This window comes from Poecilia reticulata, chromosome 8 (assembly GCF_904066995.2).
Source record: "Poecilia reticulata chromosome 8, P_reticulata-male-v2, whole genome shotgun sequence".
Lineage (NCBI taxonomy): Eukaryota > Metazoa > Chordata > Actinopteri > Cyprinodontiformes > Poeciliidae > Poecilia > Poecilia reticulata.
In genome coordinates this window covers 21,293,370-21,319,831 of record NC_088837.1, presented here as the reverse complement: position 1 = coordinate 21,319,831, position 26,462 = coordinate 21,293,370, and the positions used below count along the sequence as shown (strand labels likewise).

General features: G+C 36.4%; 1 protein-coding gene and 40 non-coding genes across 43 annotated transcripts; 40 read left to right on the top strand and 1 right to left on the bottom strand.

The window, feature by feature from the left end:
- Positions 1–1,176: 1,176 nt before the first annotated feature.
- On the bottom strand, positions 1,177–26,462 carry LOC103469348 (plexin domain-containing protein 1-like). 3 transcript variants are annotated; one of them, XM_081610213.1, is made up of 16 exons: positions 26,354–26,462; positions 25,746–25,950; positions 24,430–24,462; positions 17,002–17,153; positions 16,628–16,771; positions 5,612–5,681; positions 5,402–5,524; positions 5,213–5,331; positions 5,033–5,132; positions 2,515–2,610; positions 2,342–2,423; positions 2,217–2,277; positions 1,981–2,098; positions 1,862–1,888; positions 1,627–1,784; positions 1,177–1,543 (listed from the first exon to the last, which is right to left on the bottom strand). In XM_081610213.1, the coding sequence occupies exons 4-16, from the start codon at positions 17,014–17,016 to the stop codon at positions 1,439–1,441; spliced, it is 1,218 nt and encodes a 405-aa protein (XP_081466339.1). In that variant the 5' UTR covers positions 17,017–17,153; positions 24,430–24,462; positions 25,746–25,950; positions 26,354–26,462; the 3' UTR covers positions 1,177–1,438. The 3 variants fall into 3 exon arrangements, with proteins under 3 accessions (XP_081466339.1, XP_008415188.1, XP_008415187.1); XM_008416966.3 differs by lacking the exon at positions 25,746–25,950 and having other exon boundaries at positions 26,354–26,461; XM_008416965.3 differs by lacking the exons at positions 25,746–25,950; positions 26,354–26,462 and having other exon boundaries at positions 24,430–24,674.
- Positions 6,183–6,254, top strand: trnac-gca (transfer RNA cysteine (anticodon GCA)). The gene has a single exon. It is a non-coding gene; the product is annotated as a tRNA-Cys (tRNA).
- Positions 6,416–6,487, top strand: trnac-gca (transfer RNA cysteine (anticodon GCA)). Its single transcript has one exon. It is a non-coding gene; the product is annotated as a tRNA-Cys (tRNA).
- trnac-gca (transfer RNA cysteine (anticodon GCA)) lies at positions 6,658–6,729 on the top strand. Its single transcript has one exon. It is a non-coding gene; the product is annotated as a tRNA-Cys (tRNA).
- On the top strand, positions 6,899–6,970 carry trnac-gca (transfer RNA cysteine (anticodon GCA)). The gene has a single exon. It is a non-coding gene; the product is annotated as a tRNA-Cys (tRNA).
- On the top strand, positions 7,132–7,203 carry trnac-gca (transfer RNA cysteine (anticodon GCA)). Its single transcript has one exon. It is a non-coding gene; the product is annotated as a tRNA-Cys (tRNA).
- trnac-gca (transfer RNA cysteine (anticodon GCA)) lies at positions 7,374–7,445 on the top strand. Its single transcript has one exon. It is a non-coding gene; the product is annotated as a tRNA-Cys (tRNA).
- Positions 7,616–7,687, top strand: trnac-gca (transfer RNA cysteine (anticodon GCA)). The gene has a single exon. It is a non-coding gene; the product is annotated as a tRNA-Cys (tRNA).
- trnac-gca (transfer RNA cysteine (anticodon GCA)) lies at positions 7,858–7,929 on the top strand. Its single transcript has one exon. It is a non-coding gene; the product is annotated as a tRNA-Cys (tRNA).
- On the top strand, positions 8,100–8,171 carry trnac-gca (transfer RNA cysteine (anticodon GCA)). The gene has a single exon. It is a non-coding gene; the product is annotated as a tRNA-Cys (tRNA).
- trnac-gca (transfer RNA cysteine (anticodon GCA)) lies at positions 8,342–8,413 on the top strand. Its single transcript has one exon. It is a non-coding gene; the product is annotated as a tRNA-Cys (tRNA).
- Positions 8,584–8,655, top strand: trnac-gca (transfer RNA cysteine (anticodon GCA)). Its single transcript has one exon. It is a non-coding gene; the product is annotated as a tRNA-Cys (tRNA).
- trnac-gca (transfer RNA cysteine (anticodon GCA)) lies at positions 8,817–8,888 on the top strand. The gene has a single exon. It is a non-coding gene; the product is annotated as a tRNA-Cys (tRNA).
- On the top strand, positions 9,059–9,130 carry trnac-gca (transfer RNA cysteine (anticodon GCA)). The gene has a single exon. It is a non-coding gene; the product is annotated as a tRNA-Cys (tRNA).
- trnac-gca (transfer RNA cysteine (anticodon GCA)) lies at positions 9,301–9,372 on the top strand. Its single transcript has one exon. It is a non-coding gene; the product is annotated as a tRNA-Cys (tRNA).
- Positions 9,543–9,614, top strand: trnac-gca (transfer RNA cysteine (anticodon GCA)). The gene has a single exon. It is a non-coding gene; the product is annotated as a tRNA-Cys (tRNA).
- Positions 9,785–9,856, top strand: trnac-gca (transfer RNA cysteine (anticodon GCA)). The gene has a single exon. It is a non-coding gene; the product is annotated as a tRNA-Cys (tRNA).
- Positions 10,027–10,098, top strand: trnac-gca (transfer RNA cysteine (anticodon GCA)). The gene has a single exon. It is a non-coding gene; the product is annotated as a tRNA-Cys (tRNA).
- trnac-gca (transfer RNA cysteine (anticodon GCA)) lies at positions 10,269–10,340 on the top strand. Its single transcript has one exon. It is a non-coding gene; the product is annotated as a tRNA-Cys (tRNA).
- Positions 10,511–10,582, top strand: trnac-gca (transfer RNA cysteine (anticodon GCA)). Its single transcript has one exon. It is a non-coding gene; the product is annotated as a tRNA-Cys (tRNA).
- On the top strand, positions 10,753–10,824 carry trnac-gca (transfer RNA cysteine (anticodon GCA)). Its single transcript has one exon. It is a non-coding gene; the product is annotated as a tRNA-Cys (tRNA).
- Positions 10,995–11,066, top strand: trnac-gca (transfer RNA cysteine (anticodon GCA)). The gene has a single exon. It is a non-coding gene; the product is annotated as a tRNA-Cys (tRNA).
- On the top strand, positions 11,228–11,299 carry trnac-gca (transfer RNA cysteine (anticodon GCA)). The gene has a single exon. It is a non-coding gene; the product is annotated as a tRNA-Cys (tRNA).
- trnac-gca (transfer RNA cysteine (anticodon GCA)) lies at positions 11,470–11,541 on the top strand. Its single transcript has one exon. It is a non-coding gene; the product is annotated as a tRNA-Cys (tRNA).
- On the top strand, positions 11,712–11,783 carry trnac-gca (transfer RNA cysteine (anticodon GCA)). Its single transcript has one exon. It is a non-coding gene; the product is annotated as a tRNA-Cys (tRNA).
- On the top strand, positions 11,945–12,016 carry trnac-gca (transfer RNA cysteine (anticodon GCA)). Its single transcript has one exon. It is a non-coding gene; the product is annotated as a tRNA-Cys (tRNA).
- trnac-gca (transfer RNA cysteine (anticodon GCA)) lies at positions 12,187–12,258 on the top strand. The gene has a single exon. It is a non-coding gene; the product is annotated as a tRNA-Cys (tRNA).
- Positions 12,429–12,500, top strand: trnac-gca (transfer RNA cysteine (anticodon GCA)). The gene has a single exon. It is a non-coding gene; the product is annotated as a tRNA-Cys (tRNA).
- trnac-gca (transfer RNA cysteine (anticodon GCA)) lies at positions 12,662–12,733 on the top strand. Its single transcript has one exon. It is a non-coding gene; the product is annotated as a tRNA-Cys (tRNA).
- trnac-gca (transfer RNA cysteine (anticodon GCA)) lies at positions 12,904–12,975 on the top strand. The gene has a single exon. It is a non-coding gene; the product is annotated as a tRNA-Cys (tRNA).
- On the top strand, positions 13,146–13,217 carry trnac-gca (transfer RNA cysteine (anticodon GCA)). The gene has a single exon. It is a non-coding gene; the product is annotated as a tRNA-Cys (tRNA).
- trnac-gca (transfer RNA cysteine (anticodon GCA)) lies at positions 13,388–13,459 on the top strand. Its single transcript has one exon. It is a non-coding gene; the product is annotated as a tRNA-Cys (tRNA).
- Positions 13,621–13,692, top strand: trnac-gca (transfer RNA cysteine (anticodon GCA)). Its single transcript has one exon. It is a non-coding gene; the product is annotated as a tRNA-Cys (tRNA).
- On the top strand, positions 13,863–13,934 carry trnac-gca (transfer RNA cysteine (anticodon GCA)). The gene has a single exon. It is a non-coding gene; the product is annotated as a tRNA-Cys (tRNA).
- On the top strand, positions 14,105–14,176 carry trnac-gca (transfer RNA cysteine (anticodon GCA)). Its single transcript has one exon. It is a non-coding gene; the product is annotated as a tRNA-Cys (tRNA).
- On the top strand, positions 14,347–14,418 carry trnac-gca (transfer RNA cysteine (anticodon GCA)). Its single transcript has one exon. It is a non-coding gene; the product is annotated as a tRNA-Cys (tRNA).
- Positions 14,589–14,660, top strand: trnac-gca (transfer RNA cysteine (anticodon GCA)). The gene has a single exon. It is a non-coding gene; the product is annotated as a tRNA-Cys (tRNA).
- trnac-gca (transfer RNA cysteine (anticodon GCA)) lies at positions 14,831–14,902 on the top strand. The gene has a single exon. It is a non-coding gene; the product is annotated as a tRNA-Cys (tRNA).
- Positions 15,073–15,144, top strand: trnac-gca (transfer RNA cysteine (anticodon GCA)). The gene has a single exon. It is a non-coding gene; the product is annotated as a tRNA-Cys (tRNA).
- Positions 15,315–15,386, top strand: trnac-gca (transfer RNA cysteine (anticodon GCA)). Its single transcript has one exon. It is a non-coding gene; the product is annotated as a tRNA-Cys (tRNA).
- trnac-gca (transfer RNA cysteine (anticodon GCA)) lies at positions 15,557–15,628 on the top strand. The gene has a single exon. It is a non-coding gene; the product is annotated as a tRNA-Cys (tRNA).

Genomic DNA, 26,462 nt, shown 5'->3' with positions numbered 1-26,462 from the left:
TGCAGATTTTGGGGCTCCACCAATTCAATGCTCCTAAATCACATTTTACTCATCTGCCACGTTCACTGCATGTCCTACTTCATGTCCAGGTGAAACGACTGCGCAGGGCGACACCTGCTGGCAAACGCTATATAACAAACCTTATCATCCATTCATCTATTTTCTATGCACTGGACAGTCATAATCACACCACAGGAAAATGTAGAAAATCAAATGAACATAACGTGCAGGGTTAGTTTTTGGACTCTATTGAAGGAGTTTGGATCTGTTTATAACGCTTTATTCAGCAGAACAGCACCTATATTTTTCTTTTAGCAAGCTAAAAGGTAAGTTCAATGACTCTGAGACTATATGATGTAATTCAAAGCTGAATTTCTTTTAACAGTGAGCTTTAGACTCTTTCTTACCATTGTGTTCAAATGGTTGTAAGATAAAGATGTAATGATTTGATGTGTTTTCAATATTTAAATATTACTACAAATTCTTGTAGCAATTTTTTGACACATGAAGGATAAAACACTTTTTCCTTATTTGAATGCTATGTTCTTGTGTTTTTCCCATTTTGAAGCATACCTCTGTCACTTAATATTTAGACCTCAGGGAAACAGGAAGTCACTGTTTATTTTTTGGACATTTCCAGTCAACTTAATAAGATGAAGAAAAATAATAATAAAATGATCTTATTGTGAAACAGTTCTAGTAGGACTATATCAAACAGTAAAACACAACAGAAGGTTAGAAAACATGTAGCAAAATCCATTTTTTTACTGTTTTTCTCTGGTCTTTTCGATCACAATCTTAAATTACAACATATTTCATTCAGCTATTGCAGTGTATCATTTGGAAAACAATTTCTAACATTTTTCTGACCCGTCGAGCATCGTCATCGGTCTTCATGGAGTACTGTACCCTAACTAACCTTCACAGAACATCTCCGGAGATTAAATTACACACAAGAGAACTCTCTTTATTGGTTTTAATGACTTCTAAATTGGTTTCAATGGACTTTATATAGAGGAATCAGAATAAAATGAGGGTAATTACAAATGCACAGCACACTTCTCTCACTTTTATCTGCAAAAACATAAAAATAAATCAAAACTGCACTGTACAACATACTCAGGATTTTTTGTGTAAGTAAAAAGAAATTCAATTGAAAGCACAAGAAACGAAAACTTCCTTTTTCCAATTTCTTTATTGGATCAATGAAAGAGCACTCACTTTAGTTTATAAGACTCATGAGACATAGTTATGCATACTTTTGAACACCTTTCATGTGAAACTGATCAGCGTGCAAATACTGCCTAATTGTCACCAAATATCATGTAAAGCTCAGCTACATTGTTCCAAAATATTATACATGTTTTATATTTTTTGGGGGGGAAGAAGTCACAGTGCTTCAATTTAAAACGTAGATGGTTGCACAGATTTGCACATTTCAACATGGTCCAGCTTCAACGATGCTGTATTTTTCTCCCTCAACTTCTGTGTAACCTGGTCGCTGATTTTGGAACTTCATGGATGGCCAGTAGCTTTTGCGTCTCTGTCAACATTTAATGGAAAATATGATATAAACACAACAAGCATGTTAGATTTTTTTTTTTAATTATTATATCTGTGGCGTACCTGGGTGAGGTAGAGCGGTGATAAGCCGGTGGGATAGCAATGGATGCAAATGGCGACAAGAATCAAAGCCAAGAGTAAGACCAGAGCGGCTGCTATCCCCGCTATGATGCCAGTGTGAGACAATTCTTTACTTTTGGTTGAAGACTCTGTTTTCACATCTGAAGCCAAAATAAACATACACGTTTTTAAATCCGAAACAATGATTTGTAAGTAATAACTTTTATTTGTGACTCACCGCTGCCCTTAATGAAAATCTCATCATCTGGAAGAAATTAGTGTGTTTAGCTTTTTAGTTCTGCTCAAGAATTCTGAAGTAATTATGTTCAACAAATAAAATCATCTGGGAAAGATTACCTCTTTTACAGTCTCTTTGTTCTGGAATTAAAGGTGTTGTGTCCTCTGTTTTTGGTGCAACAGAAGAAGCTGTGAAACCATCCTCCTTGAAGTAATCATCACAAGTTGCGTCTTTGCTCTGTTCACACACACACACACACACACACACACACACACACACACACACACAGCGATAAAACTCTGTTTCACTGCAAAACACAGTCAAATTAAAGCAAACATCTGCAACCCAGTCCTACCTCCTCCGAACAAGAATAATCCAACCATTCCTGCCTGTGACGGTCCATTCCATCTGAACACCTGAAACATGATGTTTGAATCAAACAAAGAGTGACATTTTTATCTGAGCTGTTTAGCTGCTCACCTCTGGAGAACGTTACACCAACTGCAACCAGACGTTTGGTTGGAGGAGAGGCAGCGCTCACAGCTGTCATGTACGAGGCAAGCTGGAAAAAAAAACAGTGAAATGAGATTTCATTGTTTTAAAGCTGATATTAAGATATGAAACATTTGTGAAGGATGAGAGATTTCACTGACTGGGGAGTGGTGTGATCTCTACAGCAGATGAATTGGTAATCTTTGTCATGTCGATTTCAACTCGATGGTACTCATAGATCGTTTGATGAGCTCCATCTTGAAAAGGAGAAATAAAATATAAACATAGTATTGTCTCATGACTAATTACAGCATCATTCACTTCTATTGGTAAAAATAAACCTTTAAGCTGGTGTATGTAACTTCTAAAAAGATATATTTTTTTACATATTTGTTGAAACTGTCATTATGTCATGACAATATAGTCTGAGACAAATAATCTGTGAAAAAATAGAGTTCCTTCGACTTTTCCCAGCGCTGACTAAAAACAACCAATCAAAGCCAGGAGGAGGGTCTTAGCGCTGCCAATCACTCTTCCGCTATCCAACCTTGTTTTCTGCTAAGGAGTAGCTTCTTTCTGATAGCAGAGTCTATCATGAATGCTCACTCTAGCTAGAATGGCCACTGATGGTGGCGGATAAACAGTTTTCCTGAAATGTTTAGCAGCAAGTAAGTAATAAAACTTTATTTATCACCTTTCAAGAAACAAAATAACAAATACAGAAAACTAATTCAAGCAAAAGCAGATTTAAAAAGACAAGTTTGTCCGCCATTAGCACATTTAGCAGCGAGTGCATGACAGCGCTAAGACACGTCCTCCTGCCTCTGATTGGTTACTTTTGGTCAGGAGCAGTGCATTTCTTCAGATGAAAATAGTAGCTCAGGTAATCTTTTCAAAGATTACACTACAAGATTCTTTTTGTAAGTTTTAAAAATATATATTTTTATATATTGTTGTTTTCTGAAAACCCATCTTTTTCATTGTCATCTGACCTAGCATGAGAGCGATCACTTTATTTGTCACGTATATAACATCTATTGTTTGGTTGTTGTATGTTGGATGCTTTTATATGGTGTTTGTGTCTTGCTTGCTATTATAAAAGTGCCTATAAATAAAGTTGGGTTGGGTTGATGTTTTGAATTCACATCCAGCTGCAAAACCACATATCAATGTGCTTTTTAGTTTCCTGGCAGAGAACTGCAGTTTGTTGTACAAAATGTCCTGGAATTTAAACAACAACAGCAAAAAAACAATTTGTGATATTTAACACAGTGTTTGTGGACAAGCAACAGACTCTCAGCATCCACCTGACTTAACCGTAGGCAGGAGATGTTTATATGTTGATCCTATTTCAACACAGATCCTGGGAGTGTTTGTTGCTCAAGAGCTCAATCTTAGTCTCATCTGACCATAGAGCACACACTGTTACTCCACATGTTTACATTTTTCAGGGAAGAATAGAAAAAAATAACCTCCCTGGCAAATACTCCAAACCACCAGCTGGCATGCAGCTAACAGTTGTTATGGAAACTTGCTTACCTGAAGATAGGTTTGATTTTTATTTAATTAAATTTTATTTTTTACCTCCCTTATCATCCTCGTAACTTTGCAAATGAAAATGCTAAATGTTGTTGCTCCTGTCATAGTTCAAGTTATTTTAAACCTCCAAAGTAGATGTGGGCAAGTTTAGGCAAATAGCTATTCCTTGTAGACTGAACATACAGCACATCCACCTTAACTGATTGACATGATTTCCTGTATTTCCTATTTTGGTCAGTTTTCAACACTTATTACCTTAAAAAAGTAAAAGTACATAAAAAAAGCTACAGTTTTATTTATTTGTTATATTTTTACTATTTATAATTATATATATGTATGTATGTATTTGTCATATTTATTTAAGAAACAATTATCAGGGTGATATAAAAATAATGCAACTGCAACAAAACTTAGTTCCCTCTCACCACCACCACATTTTAACCAGGGGAGCCAATAAGTGTGAAGGGTACTATACTATATCTGTGCAAAACTCTGCTGATATTGTGCTAATGTCAAAAAATTACAATTTCGCAGTTGCTGTGTTTCCATTAAATAAGAACCCAGTTAAAATCACCAGAGATTAAGTTTGTTCGTGTGATAAATCGCTAAAAAACATGCCAGCCATGATCCTCCAGCTACTTCCTGTTGTCTTCTTATTTGTGTTTTGTGCCAGGAGCTGTGTTTCCATTACAAATGCCTGCAAAACTTTATTGGCATTTTGCTAACGTCAAGGAAAACGCAATTTCGCAATTGTGGTGTCCCCATTAAATAAGAAATACAATTAAAATCTTGTGAACAATTTTGTTCACGCGATAAGTCATTAAAAAAACATGATGCACCATCATCCTCCAACTACTTTCTGTTGACATCTTTCTTCATCTTTTCCAAAAGCAGTAACATCCAGTTATTGATCACATGACTTGTGTGATACAATAAAAGTGTTTCCATTGCGGTTTTGGGAAATAAACCAATTTCTATGTGGTCCAAAAACACTATGTTGTCATCCAGCCAAAACCTTTTATCAAAAAATGAGAGATTTTTGGAAATTGCTATGTTTCCAGTAAGCGAATTCATTTTCGAAATATGATTCGAAAATGAATCAAAATTGTGCAATTATGTGGACGAAATGCAGCTATTGACCTGGTGATTGTGACGTGGATGACATGACCATGAAGGCATCTGACAATCCGGCCTTCACTGGATGTTCGGCCGATCCGATCACATCCAGTGTCAGAGGAATCTGTTCAGCAGAAAACAGAATATCAAAGCTGGTGAATTACGATGAAATATCTAGGAGCACAGATGAAAAGTCCATCTTACGTCTCTGTAGCTGAAAGAAATTCTTCCTGTTTTATACAGAGCAGTCTGAAACGTAAAGGCTCCAGCTGACTCTTTGCCTGGAAGTCGAACCCTCTCCCACTGGACCACGAACACCTCTCCTAAAGAAAACAAGTTACTTTCAAACATCTGGGTGATATCTGGGTGCCAACATGTGAGATGATGTCTTACCATTATCCAGGTATTGAACAGTGGAGTCTTTAGAGTAGCTGGGGTCAAAATTAGCCATCAGAGGGGCGATGTACTGTGTGGTGGTCAGCATGCGGTGAATGATATCTCCAGTGAAGATGAATCCTTAAAAAAAGACCAGATGGGACAATATGTCTAAAAAATCCCACTGTGAGCATACGTGGAAAGGAGGAAAGGTTACTGGAGTTGTACCTCCAGTTGCAATGGTAATCTGCCTCAAGAAATGTCCGTAAAAAGGGAAGTCAAAAGACAAGGCGACTCTCTGCAAACAGAAAAGACACAAACTGATATAGCAGTCAGTAATTGCAAAAAAAAAAATCAAAATTCTTTTATAGCAATCTCAGTTCTAAAACTTAAATATTACAGAAACTCTGCAGGATTAACTAATGTGTTTGAAAAATTGGGGCATAAAATCATATTAAAATTGAATAAAAAACAACTCTTGACAAAGTGAATCAGAATTCATCAGAACAGAACAATGACGCAACAGCAAATGCAACAAGTCAGCACTTTAAATATGTGGGGGTATAGCTCAGTGGTAGATAAATTGACTGCAGATCAAGAGGTCCCCAACTCAAATCTGGGTGGCCCCTGATTAATATCTGTCAGCAAATTTCCCAATACAGAACTTTGTGTAACAAGTACCAGTATGCAGAATTATCTGATTTTGTAAGAAATATTTCTTGTTCTTTACATAAAAACTAGAAATGTTTGTAAATATCTGGTTGTCTTTGTGTGTGACACTCAAAAACTAGTTTAATGTGGGGGTATAGCTCAATGGTAGAGCATTTGACTGCAGATCAAGAGGTCCCCAGTTCAAATCTGGGTGCCCCCTAATTACTATCTGTTAGTAAGATTCCTATAGCAGAACATTCTGTAACAAGTACCAGTATGCTGATTTTGTAAGATAGATTTCTAGTTCTTTACATATAAAAAAGAAATCTTTGTAAATATATGGTTGTCGTTGTGTGTGACAATCAAAAACTTGCATAATGTGGGGGTATAGCTCAGTGGTAGAGCATTTGACTGCAGATCAAGAGGTCCCCAGTTCAAATCTGGGTGCCCCCTAAATAATATCCATCAGCAAATTTCTTAATGCAGAACATGCTGTAACAAGTACCAGTATACTTAATTATCTGATTTTGTAAGATAGACTTCTAGTTCTTTACATATAAACAAGAAATCTTTGTAAATATCTGGTTGTCTTTGTGTGTGACAATCAAAAACTAGTTTAATGTGGGGGTATAGCTCAGTGGTAGAGCATTTGACTGCAGATCAAGAGGTCCCCAGTTCAAATCTGGGTGCCCCTAAATAATATCTGTCAACAAATTTCCTAATGCTGAAATTTCTGTAACACATACCAGTATGCTGGATTATCTGATCTTCTAAGATAGATTTCTACTTCTTTAAACATAAACTAGAAATCTTTGTAAATATCTGGTTGTCTTTGTGTGTGACAATCAAAAATTTGCATGATGTGGGGGTATAGCTCAGTGGTAGAGCATTTGACTGCAGATCAAGAGGTCCCCAGTTCAAATCTGGGTGCCCCCTAATTACTATCTGTTAGTAAGATTCCTATAGCAGAACATTCTGTAACAAGTACCAGTATGCTGATTTTGTAAGATAGATTTCTAGTTCTTTACATATAAAAAAGAAATCTTTGTAAATATATGGTTGTCGTTGTGTGTGACAATCAAAAACTTGCATAATGTGGGGGTATAGCTCAGTGGTAGAGCATTTGACTGCAGATCAAGAGGTCCCCAGTTCAAATCTGGGTGCCCCCTAATTAATATCTGTTTGTAAAATTCCTATAGCAGAACATTCTGTAACAAGTACCAGTATGTTGAATTATCTGATTTTGTAAGATAGATTTCTAGTTCTTTACATATAAAAAAGAAATCTTTGTAAATATATGGTTGTCGTTCTGTGTGACAATCAAAAACTTGCATAATGTGGGGGTATAGCTCAGTGGTAGAGCATTTGACTGCAGATCAAGAGGTCCCCAGTTCAAATCTGGGTGCCCCCTAAATAATATCCATCAGAAAATTTCCTAATGCAGAACATGCTGTAACAAGTACCAGTATACTTAATTATCTGATTTTGTACGATAGACTTCTAGTTCTTTACATATAAACAAGAAATCTTTGTAAATATCTGGTTGTCTTTGTGTGTGACAATCAAAAATTTGCATGATGTGGGGGTATAGCTCAGTGGTAGAGCATTTGACTGCAGATCAAGAGGTCCCCAGTTCAAATCTGGGTGCCCCCTAATTAATATCTGTTTGTAAAATTCCTATAGCAGAACATTCTGTAACAAGTACCAGTATGTTGAATTATCTGATTTTGTAAGATAGATTTCTACTTCTTTACATATAAAAAAGAAATCTTTGTAAATTTATGGTTGTCTTTGTGTGTGACAATCAACAATTTGCATAATGTGGGGGTATAGCTCAGTGGTAGAGCATTTGACTGCAGATCAAGAGGTCCCCAGTTCAAATCTGGGTGCCCCCTAATTAATATCTGTTTGTAAAATTCCTATAGCAGAACATTCTGTAACAAGTACCAGTATGTTGAATTATCTGATTTTGTAAGATAGACTTCTAGTTCTTTACATATAAACAAGAAATCTTTGTAAATATCTGGTTGTCTTTGTGTGTGACAATCAAAAACTTGCATAATGTGGGGGTATAGCTCAGTGGTAGAGCATTTGACTGCAGATCAAGAGGTCCCCAGTTCAAATCTGGGTGCCCCCTAATTAATATCTGTTTGTAAAATTCCTATAGCAGAACATTCTGTAACAAGTACCAGTATGTTGAATTATCTGATTTTGTAAGATAGACTTCTAGTTCTTTACATATAAACAAGAAATCTTTGTAAATATCTGGTTGTCTTTGTGTGTGACAATCAAAAACTAGTTTAATGTGGGGGTATAGCTCAGTGGTAGAGCATTTGACTGCAGATCAAGAGGTCCCCAGTTCAAATCTGGGTGCCCCCTAAATAATATCTGTCAACAAATTTCCTAATGCTGAAATTTCTGTAACACATACCAGTATGCTGGATTATCTGATCTTCTAAGATAGATTTCTACTTCTTTAAACATAAACTAGAAATCTTTGTAAATATCTGGTTGTCTTTGTGTGTGACAATCAAAAATTTGCATGATGTGGGGGTATAGCTCAGTGGTAGAGCATTTGACTGCAGATCAAGAGGTCCCCAGTTCAAATCTGGGTGCCCCCTAATTACTATCTGTTAGTAAGATTCCTATAGCAGAACATTCTGTAACAAGTACCAGTATGCTGATTTTGTAAGATAGATTTCTAGTTCTTTACATATAAAAAAGAAATCTTTGTAAATATATGGTTGTCGTTGTGTGTGACAATCAAAAACTTGCATAATGTGGGGGTATAGCTCAGTGGTAGAGCATTTGACTGCAGATCAAGAGGTCCCCAGTTCAAATCTGGGTGCCCCCTAATTAATATCTGTTTGTAAAATTCCTATAGCAGAACATTCTGTAACAAGTACCAGTATGTTGAATTATCTGATTTTGTAAGATAGATTTCTAGTTCTTTACATATAAAAAAGAAATCTTTGTAAATATATGGTTGTCGTTCTGTGTGACAATCAAAAACTTGCATAATGTGGGGGTATAGCTCAGTGGTAGAGCATTTGACTGCAGATCAAGAGGTCCCCAGTTCAAATCTGGGTGCCCCCTAATTAATATCTGTTTGTAAAATTCCTATAGCAGAACATTCTGTAACAAGTACCAGTATGTTGAATTATCTGATTTTGTAAGATAGATTTCTACTTCTTTACATATAAAAAAGAAATCTTTGTAAATTTATGGTTGTCTTTGTGTGTGACAATCAACAATTTGCATAATGTGGGGGTATAGCTCAGTGGTAGAGCATTTGACTGCAGATCAAGAGGTCCCCAGTTCAAATCTGGGTGCCCCCTAAATAATATCCATCAGCAAATTTCTTAATGCAGAACATGCTGTAACAAGTACCAGTATACTTAATTATCTGATTTTGTAAGATAGACTTCTAGTTCTTTACATATAAACAAGAAATCTTTGTAAATATCTGGTTGTCTTTGAGTGTGACAATCAAAAACTAGTTTAATGTGGGGGTATAGCTCAGTGGTAGAGCATTTGACTGCAGATCAAGAGGTCCCCAGTTCAAATCTGGGTGCCCCCTAAATAATATCTGTCAACAAATTTCCTAATGCTGAAATTTCTGTAACACATACCAGTATGCTGGATTATCTGATCTTCTAAGATAGATTTCTACTTCTTTAAACATAAACTAGAAATCTTTGTAAATATCTGGTTGTCTTTGTGTGTGACAATCAAAAATTTGCATGATGTGGGGGTATAGCTCAGTGGTAGAGCATTTGACTGCAGATCAAGAGGTCCCCAGTTCAAATCTGGGTGCCCCCTAATTAATATCTGTTTGTAAAATTCCTATAGCAGAACATTCTGTAACAAGTACCAGTATGCTGAATTATCTGATTTTGTAAGATAGATTTCTAGTTCTTTACATATAAAAAAGAAATCTTTGTAAATATATGGTTGTCATTGTGTGTGACAATCAAAAACTTGCATAATGTGGGGGTATAGCTCAGTGGTAGAGCATTTGACTGCAGATCAAGAGGTCCCCAGTTCAAATCTGGGTGCCCCCTAATTAATACCTGTTTGTAAAATTCCTATAGCAGAACATTCTGTAACAAGTACCAGTATGCTGAATTATCTGATTTTGTAAGATAGATTTCTAGTTCTTTACATATAAAAAAGAAATCTTTGTAAATATCTGGTTGTCTTTGTGTGTGACAATCAAAAACTTGCATAATGTGGGGGTATAGCTCAGTGGTAGAGCATTTGACTGCAGATCAAGAGGTCCCCTGTTCAAATCAGGGTGCCCCCTAATTTATACCTGTAAGCTAATTTCCCAATGCAGAACTTTCTGTAACACATAACAGTATGCTGAATTATATGATCTAGTAAGATAGATTTCTTATTCTTTACATATAAACTTGAAATCTTTGTAAATATCTGGTTGTCTTTGTGTGTGACAATCAAAAACTAGTTTAATGTGGGGGTATAGCTCAGTGATAGAGCATTTGACTGCAGATCAAGAGGTCCCCAGTTCAAATCTGGGTGCCCCCTAATTAATATCTGTTTGTAAAATTCCTATAGCAGAACATTCTGTAACAAGTACCAGTATGCTGAATTATCTGATTTTGTAAGATAGATTTCTACTTCTCTACATATAAAAAAGAAATCTTTGTAAATATCTAGTTGTCTTTGTGTGTGACAATCAAAAACTTGCATAATGTGGGGGTATAGCTCAGTGGTAGAGCATTTGACTGCAGATCAAGAGGTCCCCAGTTCAAATCTGGGTGCCCCCTAAATAATATCTGTCAACAAATTTCCTAATGCTGAAATTTCTGTAACACATACCAGTACGCTGGATTATCTGATCTTCTAAGATAGATTTCTACTTCTTTAAACATAAACTAGAAATCTTTGTAAATATCTGGTTGTCTTTGTGTGTGACAATCAAAAATTTGCATGATGTGGGGGTATAGCTCAGTGGTAGAGCATTTGACTGCAGATCAAGAGGTCCCCAGTTCAAATCTGGGTGCCCCCTAATTACTATCTGTTTGTAAAATTCCTATAGCAGAACATTCTGTAACAAGTACCAGTATGCTGATTTTGTAAGATAGATTTCTAGTTCTTTACATATAAAAAAGAAATCTTTGTAAATATATGGTTGTCGTTGTGTGTGACAATCAAAAACTTGCATAATGTGGGGGTATAGCTCAGTGGTAGAGCATTTGACTGCAGATCAAGAGGTCCCCAGTTCAAATCTGGGTGCCCCCTAATTAATATCTGTTTGTAAAATTCCTATAGCAGAACATTCTGTAACAAGTACCAGTATGCTGAATTATCTGATTTTGTAAGATAGATTTCTAGTTCTTTACATATAAAAAAGAAATCTTTGTAAATATCTGGTTGTCTTTGTGTGTGACAATCAAAAACTTGCATAATGTGGGGGTATAGCTCAGTGGTAGAGCATTTGACTGCAGATCAAGAGGTCCCCTGTTCAAATCAGGGTGCCCCCTAATTTATACCTGTAAGCTAATTTCCCAATGCAGAACTTTCTGTAACACATAACAGTATGCTGAATTATATGATCTAGTAAGATAGATTTCTTATTCTTTACATATAAACTTGAAATCTTTGTAAATATCTGGTTGTCTTTGTGTGTGACAATCAAAAACTAGTTTAATGTGGGGGTATAGCTCAGTGGTAGAGCATTTGACTGCAGATCAAGAGGTCCCCAGTTCAAATCTGGGTGCCCCCTAATTAATATCTGTTTGTAAAATTCCTATAGCAGAACATTCTGTAACAAGTACCAGTATGCTGATTTTGTAAGATAGATTTCTAGTTCTTTACATATAAAAAAGAAATCTTTGTAAATATATGGTTGTCGTTGTGTGTGACAATCAAAAACTTGCATAATGTGGGGGTATAGCTCAGTGGTAGAGCATTTGACTGCAGATCAAGAGGTCCCCAGTTCAAATCTGGGTGCCCCCTAAATAATATCCATCAGCAAATTTCTTAATGCAGAACATGCTGTAACAAGTACCAGTATACTTAATTATCTGATTTTGTAAGATAGACTTCTAGTTCTTTACATATAAACAAGAAATCTTTGTAAATATCTGGTTGTCTTTGTGTGTGACAATCAAAAACTAGTTTAATGTGGGGGTATAGCTCAGTGGTAGAGCATTTGACTGCAGATCAAGAGGTCCCCAGTTCAAATCTGGGTGCCCCCTAAATAATATCTGTCAACAAATTTCCTAATGCTGAAATTTCTGTAACACATACCAGTATGCTGGATTATCTGATCTTCTAAGATAGATTTCTACTTCTTTAAACATAAACTAGAAATCTTTGTAAATATCTGGTTGTCTTTGTGTGTGACAATCAAAAATTTGCATGATGTGGGGGTATAGCTCAGTGGTAGAGCATTTGACTGCAGATCAAGAGGTCCCCAGTTCAAATCTGGGTGCCCCCTAATTACTATCTGTTAGTAAGATTCCTATAGCAGAACATTCTGTAACAAGTACCAGTATGCTGATTTTGTAAGATAGATTTCTAGTTCTTTACATATAAAAAAGAAATCTTTGTAAATATATGGTTGTCGTTGTGTGTGACAATCAAAAACTTGCATAATGTGGGGGTATAGCTCAGTGGTAGAGCATTTGACTGCAGATCAAGAGGTCCCCAGTTCAAATCTGGGTGCCCCCTAATTAATATCTGTTTGTAAAATTCCTATAGCAGAACATTCTGTAACAAGTACCAGTATGTTGAATTATCTGATTTTGTAAGATAGACTTCTAGTTCTTTACATATAAACAAGAAATCTTTGTAAATATCTGGTTGTCTTTGTGTGTGACAATCAAAAACTAGTTTAATGTGGGGGTATAGCTCAGTGGTAGAGCATTTGACTGCAGATCAAGAGGTCCCCAGTTCAAATCTGGGTGCCCCCTAATTAATATCTGTTTGTAAAATTCCTATAGCAGAACATTCTGTAACAAGTACCAGTATGTTGAATTATCTGATTTTGTAAGATAGACTTCTAGTTCTTTACATATAAACAAGAAATCTTTGTAAATATCTGGTTGTCTTTGTGTGTGACAATCAAAAACTAGTTTAATGTGGGGGTATAGCTCAGTGGTAGAGCATTTGACTGCAGATCAAGAGGTCCCCAGTTCAAATCTGGGTGCCCCCTAAATAATATCTGTCAACAAATTTCCTAATGCTGAAATTTCTGTAACACATACCAGTATGCTGGATTATCTGATCTTCTAAGATAGATTTCTACTTCTTTAAACATAAACTAGAAATCTTTGTAAATATCTGGTTGTCTTTGTGTGTGACAATCAAAAATTTGCATGATGTGGGGGTATAGCTCAGTGGTAGAGCATTTGACTGCAGATCAAGAGGTCCCCAGTTCAAATCTGGGTGCCCCCTAATTACTATCTGTTAGTAAGATTCCTATAGCAGAACATTCTGTAACAAGTACCAGTATGCTGATTTTGTAAGATAGATTTCTAGTTCTTTACATATAAAAAAGAAATCTTTGTAAATATATGGTTGTCATTGTGTGTGACAATCAAAAACTTGCATAATGTGGGGGTATAGCTCAGTGGTAGAGCATTTGACTGCAGATCAAGAGGTCCCCAGTTCAAATCTGGGTGCCCCCTAATTAATATCTGTTTGTAAAATTCCTATAGCAGAACATTCTGTAACAAGTACCAGTATGTTGAATTATCTGATTTTGTAAGATAGATTTCTAGTTCTTTACATATAAAAAAGAAATCTTTGTAAATATATGGTTGTCGTTCTGTGTGACAATCAAAAACTTGCATAATGTGGGGGTATAGCTCAGTGGTAGAGCATTTGACTGCAGATCAAGAGGTCCCCAGTTCAAATCTGGGTGCCCCCTAAATAATATCCATCAGAAAATTTCCTAATGCAGAACATGCTGTAACAAGTACCAGTATACTTAATTATCTGATTTTGTACGATAGACTTCTAGTTCTTTACATATAAACAAGAAATCTTTGTAAATATCTGGTTGTCTTTGTGTGTGACAATCAAAAATTTGCATGATGTGGGGGTATAGCTCAGTGGTAGAGCATTTGACTGCAGATCAAGAGGTCCCCAGTTCAAATCTGGGTGCCCCCTAATTAATATCTGTTTGTAAAATTCCTATAGCAGAACATTCTGTAACAAGTACCAGTATGTTGAATTATCTGATTTTGTAAGATAGATTTCTACTTCTTTACATATAAAAAAGAAATCTTTGTAAATTTATGGTTGTCTTTGTGTGTGACAATCAACAATTTGCATAATGTGGGGGTATAGCTCAGTGGTAGAGCATTTGACTGCAGATCAAGAGGTCCCCAGTTCAAATCTGGGTGCCCCCTAAATAATATCCATCAGCAAATTTCTTAATGCAGAACATGCTGTAACAAGTACCAGTATACTTAATTATCTGATTTTGTAAGATAGACTTCTAGTTCTTTACATATAAACAAGAAATCTTTGTAAATATCTGGTTGTCTTTGTGTGTGACAATCAAAAATTTGCATGATGTGGGGGTATACCTCAGTGGTAGAGCATTTGACTGCAGATCAAGAGGTCCCCAGTTCAAATCTGGGTGCCCCCTAATTAATATCTGTTTGTAAAATTCCTATAGCAGAACATTCTGTAACAAGTACCAGTATGCTGAATTATCTGATTTTGTAAGATAGATTTCTAGTTCTTTACATATAAAAAAGAAATCTTTGTAAATATCTGGTTGTCTTTGTGTGTGACAATCAAAAATTTGCATGATGTGGGGGTATAGCTCAGTGGTAGAGCATTTGACTGCAGATCAAGAGGTCCCCAGTTCAAATCTGGGTGCCCCCTAATTAATATCTGTTTGTAAAATTCCTATAGCAGAACATTCTGTAACAAGTACCAGTATGCTGAATTATCTGATTTTGTAAGATAGATTTCTAGTTCTTTACATATAAAAAAGAAATCTTTGTAAATATCTGGTTGTCTTTGTGTGTGACAATCAAAAACTTGCATAATGTGGGGGTATAGCTCAGTGGTAGAGCATTTGACTGCAGATCAAGAGGTCCCCTGTTCAAATCAGGGTGCCCCCTAATTTATACCTGTAAGCTAATTTCCCAATGCAGAACTTTCTGTAACACATAACAGTATGCTGAATTATATGATCTAGTAAGATAGATTTCTTATTCTTTACATATAAACTTGAAATCTTTGGAAATATCTGGTTGTCTTTGTGTGTGACAATCAAAAACTAGTTTAATGTGGGGGTATAGCTCAGTGACAGAGCATTTGACTGCAGATCAAGAGGTCCCCAGTTCAAATCTGGGTGCCCCCTAATTAATATCTGTTTGTAAAATTCCTATAGCAGAACGTTCTGTAACAAGTACCAGTTTGTTGAATTATCTGATTTTGTAAGATAGATTTCTAGTTCTTTATATATAAACTAGAAATCTTAGTTAATATCTGGTTGTCTTTGTGTGTGACAATCAAAAACCTGTGTAATGTGTGGGTATAGCTCAGTGGTAGAGCATTTGACTGCAGATCAAGAGGTCCCCAGTTCAAATCTGTGTGCTCCCTCTTACCCCAAACATTTTCCTTGTTAATTCTTAATTTTCAACTGTTTGTAAAAATTCATTCTGACAAGGCAAAAACTTTATTTCTACAGACCTTGGACTATAGAGACAGAGTAAACAGAGACTAAACTTCTTTTAATCTAAATTTTAAACACCTGCTTCTTCATCTACCATTATTTCAAATCTGTTCTAATTTAATCTATCACTATTAAACATTGTCCAAATTGTAGCTGACCATGAGCAGAGCTAAAAGGATTAGAGCCAGTTCAAGATATAAACCTAAAGATTTCACCACAACTGGTGCTCCATTTAGAAGAAACCAACAGTTTTCCACAAGGTTTGTGTAAAATCCAACATTTTCAGTTGATATTTTGAAAAAGTCAAACTCTGAATTGTCTGACTTGGCATATATGACTTCATTCCAGCAATGCATTCAATGGAAGAAATTAAATACTGAGGGTAGTGCTTGTTATTGTTTTGGAAAACCCATTTTTTTTTAAATCGTGTGATTTTTCTTTCTGTTTACTGCCGTTTTGCGCTTCTAAAAACAAACTCAGCTGTGGTCTCGTCTGACCAGAACACTGTTTTCCCATGATTGCCGTGTCGCCTGTATAGCTTGGTGTGATTATGATAATTAAGTATTATTTTGTGTTGTTGTCTCGCTTTATATCCCAACAAAACACCAAAATTAAACATTCAAAGAGCATGCGTACTTTTGCAAGTTATTGCAAACAGGTTGGAACCTATTTCTAAAGAAGCTAAATAGAAAAGAATCAAACTAAATGTTCTCGCATGTTTGTAGCTGATTATTTTGTATAAGAGTGATCAATTCCAATTGTGAATTTCTCAGTTTCTTTGATCGTTCAATTTTCATCAAAAGTGCAAAAATAAAAGAGAACAGTTTTAACAGCAAAAAAATGATGCAGGTGGGAGAACGGTGGAACAATTACATAGTTAGTGGCTTTATTTCTAATTTATTCAAATATCAGTAAGTTAGACTCACCACAGCCTGTTTGTATGAATTTGACAGAATGCTGTGGACTCTAACTTGGCCATGTCGGACGTCTGTCATGTCAAACCACAGGTCCTGGGTTCGCCGGTCCTCAGGTCCAAACCTGCGCCACATGTAATACTTGCCAGAATCCTCCTTATAGACAGAAACGATGCGGATCACAGGTCGCAAAAGGCCTCAGAAAGATGTTTAAATGTCATCATGTTTCATGCCGATCCAAGCTTGTGTAGAAGAGTAAATATTTCTTTCCAAAAGAGGGCACTGTTTAACCTCAGCTAAAACAAATACATCAGGTTACAAACCTAAGTACTATTACGTGCCTTAAATATTTATTGCAAGAAGAAACAGTGTGGGGAAGCTCTCACCACTACATGTGTCATGTTGTTTGGCAACGTGTTGATTGTTAGTTCTCCACCCAGAACTGCACGGCTTGTTCTCCCCAAAGAAGATGTCTGAACTCTGTAGCCGGCAGCAGCCGACTCTTCACGCTGCTGCGGGATCTCGCTGTACGAAGCATCTATTAGGAAAAGATAAGAAGCATTTTTACCCACTGGGTCTATCTAATGGGTTTTAAAATGAAAGCAGTGTTTCATCAAAAGGAAAAATGAAAATCATATGTCAGTTTTATTGCAACTCTAAAATGTGATGTTTACAGCTGTGGTTTTGTGTTCAGACAGTCAGTCTTGAGAGAAATTAAACCTTTTCCTTTGAATTTGTCTGCCTTGCCTTTGTTAGCAAACACCATTGTTGAATGACTGCAGTAACAATACAAAACAATAGAATGTTTTTCTTCTGCTTTGAATGAGTTGTCAAACCCTGCAATCAAATCAGACCATATCTGGTAAGCAAACTGGGGTAGGTAGGCTTTGGTTTAAACTTTTGGGTGTTGTAATTGACAACTTGCCCCCATGTCAAACCACATCTTCTTGGCTTATGTTAAACGTTTATTTTTGCAGTGTGCTGTTCTTTTCATGGCGTGTGGAAAATTCATGTTCTGCTGGTATATTTATCCTCATAATTTGATTTATACATGTAGACATTTCTGTCCTTACTCAACCTCAGCTTTATGTAGCTGTATAAAAACGCCTCCTCAGAGGTGCAAATTGGCACTTTTGACAATAATTATATAAATTAACCTCCGGAAGGCTTTTTAGGAGGCTTTTTATTGTAGGGAAAAAATAATTAGAGGAAATTGAAAAAATTATAAAAGGAATTGCTTCTGGGTGTTTATTTGTTCAGACTAAAAATAAAAAGTAATCTTGTCTTTAGTTGCTGCTGAAATATTCAATTCCAACCTTAAATGTGCAAAGAAACGCAAGAGATTCCAGAAGGACATTATTTAATGAGAACAAAGTTTTAGAAGTAAAAGCTTTGCATAGTCCCTTTCTTTGCAACAACGCTTTGTTGAGAAGTTCATTGAGGTTTGCAAGCATTCGTTTTATTAACAGCTCCCTTAATGTCCTACAACATCCTGTGGATAACTGCCGTCTGTGTGTGGGGTTGCTGTCCTATTGATGTCCTTATGTGGGCTAACCTTCAGTTGTTAAATAGATTGTCTTACACTTGACTCTAGTTAAAATATTTTGCTATAAAGAGGAGTTTATGCATGAACAATGACAATGTCAACAAGATGCAAGGTTGTGTGGCTGCAAAAAGAGTCCAAATCATCACTTGTCCACTTTTGCTGATATGTTGTGTTTTATTTTCTCTTAAATATCTGATTTGGTCTCAACTGTCATAAGGAGTTGGCTCCAGAAGTTCGTAATTTAATTGATGTGCATAAAGGAAAGAGTTTTTCCTCACAACCTTTTGAAATAATAAACACTTGTCCAGCCTTTTTCTCAGTAAATCTGTCATAACATGTAGTTTTAAACAAACTAACTGCAGTGTTAGAATTTGAGACAGAGATCTGGGGAATTTTGCCATTTGTCAGTATTACAATATGTAGAAAAGAGATACAAAAATTGCAAATGGTGGATATATGAGTGTCACAATTGTGAAGGCTAGTCAGTGATAAAAAAAATGAGCAGTCTCATTAATACTCATTTATGAGAACAGATAAATTGAGGTTGTTATAAATTCAACTGAAGCTGTTACACTATTTTGGATACTGTTGCTCTGTTTCTTTGGTCTTTTAACCCCATTACAAAAATGGGGCTAAAAGACCAAATATAGTATATATGTATATGAACCATATACATATATACTATATGTATGTAGTATATACTATATATGTATTCATAGTTTATTTAGCTATATATATATTTGTCAAGACAAGCTGGTTTGAGAATAAATGATTGACAATAATTGGTCAAAGATCATTATTGGTCTTTTAGCAACATTATTTTACTTTATGTATATTGGTCTAACTATATATTTAGTTAGAAAAGAAGGTTTGGGAAGAACTATAGTTATTTCTTTGACAATAATGCGGTTAAAATACTAAAAACAGAGCATGGGTATTTGTTGAATTTATTTTTCTCTATTCACTTTACCGGACACCGTAGTGACGTCACAAAGCAGCCTATATAAACCCATGGAGCGCTTACTTTCCGCGGGGTGTCTGATCTAACCCTAAATGAGGGTCTCCTCCTGTACTAAGCGTTTGCTGTTTTCTTGTTCCTGGCTTTCAGCAGATTACAGGAGGACGTTGGCAGGAGCGTTAACAAGGGAAAAAAGCCAGGAAATCACCCCGACGTGCTCGGCTTCCTCCCTGAAACCCCGGCGATGTTTGCCGTGGTCAGCCCGGCTGCCACGAAGAGTTAGCCTCTGCTGCTCCGTGGGTTTTTGCCAGTGGGGGAGTCTCTGTGTCTGAGCAGATTAAAACTGAGTGAGGTGACCCTGTCGGACCTGCTGTGGTTCGGTGAGGAAACCTGTGCTCAAACATTCTTTAACCAGAGTCCGCCATTATTTTTGCTGTTTTTTTTAAAAAATTTTAACCGTTACATTTAGCTAGCTCACAACGCTAGCTAAACGTTGCATGAAGCACGAAGGTGGGAGAATTGCCTCAAATATTTGGGTGCTGAAGTGATTTTAAACTAACTGCTTAAAAAAAGATGCCGAAGGAAAAACAAACACATTTACTTCAGACGTAGCCACGATGGCTTAGTAAAAATCGGGAATGGAATCCAGATATAAACGGAGAAAAATCGAACTGATTTCACTTGGCTTGGAAAGCATTCTTTGGCACAACAGAGTTCATTCTGATTGTGTCCCAGCTTCCGTAAAATTCTTGTCCAAGTAATTCATAACTTTTAATTTACCATGTCTCAAAAATACCACCACGACTAGACAAAAAGGCATTAAAAACAAAAGTGGCAAGTTTAATGTGGATAGTATTGCCAAAGTGTTAACTTACCCATTCAAATAATTGATTTCAGGTGTATTAATCACTTCTGCAAACATTTTTGAAAGAACTGGTTTCACGGTCAGTTGGTGTAGCAACTGGGAATAACATAAAATGAGTTTCTCGCAACCTTCAGATTCATCACTGATCCAGGAATTAAATGAAATTAAATGACTAAATTACCAACTCGGCATGTTATGCAACTCTACAGAGGCATGGTAATGAGAAATGTATTTTGATTCAGGTGGGTTAGAAAACATGACTTTTACTCTAGTACTCCATTGTGTGCGGACACAACTCCCACTCCCTCTTTAGATCAAATTATTGAGATAAGTGCCTGAGAAATTCACTCTTATTTCAGTTTAGCTACAATCTACTTTTATCTGGAAGTAATTTAAACATGGATCGGTAGCTTTTTGGCTGCTAAATGACATTTTTCCAGAAGGGGGCATGTCCAGACATGTTCCTCTCTTTTTGACCCCATCGCTATGCATGCAAACACCTATCACCCTCACTCAGAGGTACTTCTTAATCAGATTAAGACCATATTTATTGACTTAGCTCTCAGACTATGTTCTCCACCCTGTGTTGTGTGTCAGATCCTTTGTGGCTGCCAATTATATCACAGTAAATCTAGACGTGCGATTGTTGAACAGCGGATCCACCCTGATGTGGCGTCTGTTTGGTAAAAGGAACAACACGTCTCATAATGGGGGGCAAATAAATTCCTATTGCTCATCTGTTTCAGTTATAATGCAGCTTTTGTCAAATTTAGAGGCATGGATTTTGGAAACTTTGGAAAACTTTCTTTTTGTGCTAGGTTTCCCAGAGGAATTGTTTATGGCACACACCTTTCCTCTTGCTGCAGATTGGCTTTAACACAGAATTTGAACTTCAATATGTAAGATATTAACAACAAATTGAAACTTATTGCTAATGTCTAATGCAAAATAAAATATTTAAAGTTTTTTTGTGAATTAGGTGCTTGTTTTTTAGTTTTGAAAAGCTCACTTTAATGTCAACATCTCATCGACACTTAGAAAATCACAGCCATTGGGATAAAGCAACAAAATACCAATGTGGTGAGTCAGTGGCAAGATTCAATCTGAACATCTGTTCTTCTTTTAGGGGAAAGTACAAGAATTGGGTCTAATTTAGAGAACACAATTTTTTTGTTTTTTAATGGAATGAGATGAAATGAAAGATTTTAATGAACACCTTTTCAATAAAGGTGATGACTAACTCATCAATGATTGTAGACATGTTCCTGGTATTTATGACAGAAACATTATATGTATATTATATTATATATCATAAATCTTGGGCCTTTTTTGATTTAATTGAACCGTTCTTGAAGGGTGGATGCACTATAAAGCTATGGTGAAATAATTTTCCAACAATCGGTTTGCATGACGCTGAACTGATAAAAAATGGTTGGCTCAGTTCTGGCGAACTTCTGGAGGTGATTGTGCAAAAAAGGATTTTTCATAAAATGAGGAACATTATGGATAAACAATGAGCATCTTCTTAATAGGATTGTTTTTATACTAACAGAGTGTCTTCAGTCAGACAGCCATCAGCACCCAACCACTCTCTGAAAAACATGACTCACAACATTTAATTTCCCTTTGGAATAATAAAGTATTTTGGAACTGATTTAGAGCGAATCTATCATAAATTCAAACTCGCACTAACAATTATTGATTTTGAAAACAATTTCCACCCTGAAACCTTTGACAAAAATTGAGATATTTACTCAACAATGCAATTTGCAGAGAGCTTGAATGTACTAAATCTTTTTAAAAATAATATCTTTTGGTAAACACATGCAGTTGTTAAAGATTATAAGTGAGGTTTGAACTACGATATTTCTTTAAAAATGTTGAGGTGTAGGATCACAAGCTTGTGGAAAAGTCCAGCGAGTTTAAAAAAGAAAGGACTCATTTAAAGCAATAAAAAACCATATGCTTTGGCCTGAAAACTGACCGGTGCCTGTTCTTTTAGGAGCTAGCAAACCTCAACGTTTAGCTGCCTGTTTCTGTGCGTGGTCAGAGAGGACACACCCTTCCTGAGCGGAGGCCGGAGGAGTTGGCATCAAGTCCCAAACATCCAGCCACAATAAACATCCACAGTTCTTTCCAACGACTTCTGCAGAATTGCATTTCCACATTTCTTAAATTGCTTTCCACCAAAATAGTTTTCGTCTAAATTATGTCACTTTTTTTCTGACATCTTTGGCAGCAGTTGGAGTGCAGCTTTACTAAACCTTTCTACTCCGATTAAATCTTGAAGGCAGTGCTGCGACTGCTGCCCTCTGTGTTAATTTTTGGACAGCCTCCAATCTGCTGACACGCCACAGCAAAAATGACCACATTTTAATGACTTTTAAGGAGACTCATTTGATAAATGACACCAAGGAATCTTGAAAAGAGCCAAATAACATTCATCACACTCTTCTTAGACAAATTGTCTCAAGGAAGAAACAAGTGATATTCTCACTTATCTGTATCTATCCAGTGCTCGGCATGGAGAAGACAGCCTATCCTGCTTTTCATTGTCCAATTAGAGAAACGGATGAGTTGATAGTGTTCAGCTCAAAACTATTTCTTAAACAAACGCTGTTTCAAATTCTCTGATATATTTCACTGTTTTCGCCCTTATCTCTTCCCGCCAAATCGCATGTATGTTTCCCACAACAGGTCACGCTGGATAAAACCAATTAAAGAAGCACAGATATTGGAATGAAAGACAATAACAATGTCATGAGTTTAGATTTCTAAAATAACTCTATTTTTGATTACAGCCTCGTTCTAAAATGTTTGGATCACTTTCAAACTTCTTGTTTAGCTAACTTACGAGCAGGACAAGAAACAAGAGGCCAAAAATCTGAGGTCATAACAGGGTGCATAATTTATTTTTTAGCTTGGCTCTCCTTGTTTTCACAGTCCGGTCAAGTTGGCGTCAACGACTCTCTTGGGACCAACGTTGTTTTTACAAAACAAAACTCTGTAGAGTTGAATGGCACAAGAGACAGGAAAGAAATATAGACAAATGTGGAGATCGGGACCACCTGCACACTCTCTATTTTCATTTTCAACAGATTTCCTGATGCAGAAGAAGTGTCATGATCTCAGGCATAATTTGTCTCATTGCCTTACAGCTGCAGCGCGTTACTTTTATAAACTATATATTTTTAGATATGTGTTGAAACTGACAGTATGTCATGACAGTATGGTTTGAGTCAGATAAACTGTGAAAAAAAAATCTGCCTCCTCTGCCTTTCTCCCAGTGCTAACTAAAAGCAACCAATCAGAGCCAGGAGGAGGGTCTTAGTGCTGTCAATCAAGCCTATGTGCATGCCACTTGTTCTCTGCTATGATACAGATCTCCCTGTCCACAGAGTCTGTCACGAATGCTAAGTCTAGTTTTCATGTAACGGTTAGTTGTTTCTTCACCATTAGCGTATTCATGAGGATGATTGACAGCACTAAGATGCTCCTCCTTGCTCTGATTGGTTGTTTCTGACAATTTCTTTACACAGCAATAGCAGCACAGGGAGGAAGTGGAGGAGCTTGATTTTTCCGCAGATTATTTCTCATATTATGCAGTTAGAACATGGTGATAGATTTAACAAATATATAAAACACATATAGTTATTTTTAATAAAAGTTTTGTACTGCAGCTTTAATAACACAGCATCTCAGCTTAATTCTGTCTACAACACTTTGCCCTCATTACAGACAGCTTTTTCTTATCTGAAATCACTAATTTAATTAAAGCACGAGAGAGAGGGGGGGGGGGATTTATCTTCCCTGTTTCCCAACTTTTACACAAAACAAAACCTTTTGATCAAGATCAAGAAAAGCACCAAATGAGCTATTTTTTCTCTTCTGCCAGACTTCAGCAGAGTGGCAAGAAGAAAAACGGGTCCAAATCTAATTTTAAACTTGCAACAGACTGCTTGCGGGTTGTTGCTTAGTCTCAGTTGCATTCTTGTGGGGAAGATTTTTTTTTTATATAGTGCCCTTTATTGTAAACTTGTTCATTCACTTTTGTGTGTAAAACAGAAAAAGTCATGGTATGCCCACTTGTTCCTTCATAAAGATTCCTACTGAAGTTCTGTGGTTTGGAGCGTGTTCAAATAGAAAACACTTTCACCAGTGATGCTGACTTACATTTAAATTGAGAACTGATGAGACAAAGCTATGGTTTAGAATATTTTGAATTTCTATAATGAAACATAAATAACATTATAAGAAGAACTGCATCTGCCTATATTGTTTTTGTTCTTATTATTTTTTCAAGTCTTTGACAAGTCTATGATCTCATGTATTTACATGCTAATCTGAACTAATTTGCGTTGTAAAAACTTTAGACATAAACTAAATGCATTAAACTGAATAGGACGTGGGTGAGTGAGTAGACGGTAAAACTATTCACAACTCACCTGTCTGCTGTTGATCCCAAACGTTGGCCGGTTCTGTTTTGGAGAGACAGAAAAACAGCATCACCCAACTGAACCACATGTTACACTCTGCAAAAACACAAAAATGCTGCCTCCACTCCTTTCTTTTCTCTACAAAAACAAATTTCAGCCTGCTTCCACCCGCCGCTGTCTCATCCGTCCCTCTGAATCTCACGCGCTTCTGACTCTACTGACTAACTACACCCCTTTCTCTCCTCCTCGGTGATGGTTTTGGGATGCAGCGGAGATGACTGTAATAAACCCATTCAACAAAAAAAAAAAAAAATGTTGATCAACGTCATGAAAGGTGTTTCTTCCCTTTTTCTTTTTCGGAATCATGGGGGTGTTTTTGCTGCGTTGGCCTTTCAGAGTAATAAAATTGCAAACGTGACAAGCAGCTGTATGATTCCTCACTCTTTCCAAACCAGCTGTGAATCCAGTAATAAATCTGAAATCTATTGAGCATGAAGGTTATGAGACCAGCCAACCATGGTTTATAATCAGTGCTAAATATGCCATTGTGTATTCCCTGTCATGTCAAAAACATTGCTCATGTTTTCTAACTCCAACTCAAGTCTCCCTGTTTCACTTTATTGTCTCATAAATGTCTGAAGTGTCTTCTGTTCTGCTGTGGAAAGTGACTAAAAGCAACCACAGCGGCTTACTCAGACAACTAACAAAGGAGTCTTTTGCATTATTTTGAGGGAATTTTGACCAGAACTTCCCTGTAGAGTTTTGTCACGTTGGAGAGGTTTTGAGCACACATGGCCTGTTTAATGAGGCCATCCATGCACAGCGTCTCAATCAGATTTAAGAAGCTTCACGGATCAGAATAAGCTATGCTTTTTACCAAACTAAAAGCATTTTTGGATACACTCCACAACACACGTGCTATTCGTGCTATTCATGCTTTCCTGCGACAATGCACCATGAGGAGCGCAACTGTACACAGGATGATATGGCTCCAGTGATGATAATATAGAAGGTAAACATGTGAATTTTCATATACAAAACAAAATAACTCCATCAAAAAATAAAAGGAGCGTCAATATTAAACTTCATAGATATGGATCATTTGTGACACATTAAAGTAGAAGTAACAGTTTAAGCCACAAGATGTCAGTGATGTTTGCAGTCTCAGTTGAAGCGCTGGTCTGCATCTGCATCAAGTATAGCAACAAAAGTCTAAAAAAAAATCTATAATGAAGAGATTATTTGGACTTGTCAGCTTCAGGCTCTTTTATTGTAATGCCAACTGATTCCCTTACTTACTGATGTGATTTTATAAGGCAACTTACACATGAATGCAGTGAGGGTTTCTCCACTTTAAATCCAATGCGAAATAAGTAGGCTTCATCTGATTTCTTACAGTTTTGACATTGCTGAAAAGCAGGTGCTTAGGTTTTACTGTGCTTTTTTAAAGCCAGCTGTCACTGTTACTTTGACTGTCATGAATTTTCTGGGTGTTGGTTTTCCTTTTGGACTTGTTTACACTGCTATCTGCTGTTAAGTGTTAGAAAATAGCTGGATGAATGGACAGATTACATATTGCGTCTTAAAAAGATTCAACAGTCAGTCTAAAATAATAAAATTGACGCTGAAATTGTATTATTTTCAAACAAATCCCCTTCAAGCTGGCTTCAATGTATGCCATTAAATCAATGTATGCCATTAAATCAAAAATCTTACACTCCGTTGTACAAAACGCAGTCTATTTTTCAGAATTTTAGATTTTGAATTAAAACTAATTCAATGCAGTCCTGGTTTCTTAACGGTGGAATGGCTAGCTTCTTAGCTAGCGTTTAAAGCTAGCCAGATAGCTAGCCGGCTAGGTACTAGCCAAACTGTTTGTTTAGCTCTCAGTTTAAAATTCCACATCAAATTAAATTAATACATATTTTCTTACCAAGTGAACATTGTTGTTGACACTACATGTATTAACAATTAAATAAGTTGTCAAAACTGTCCGTGGCTATAACTGTTAAAACCTCTAGCTAGCCACAACGGTGAACGTG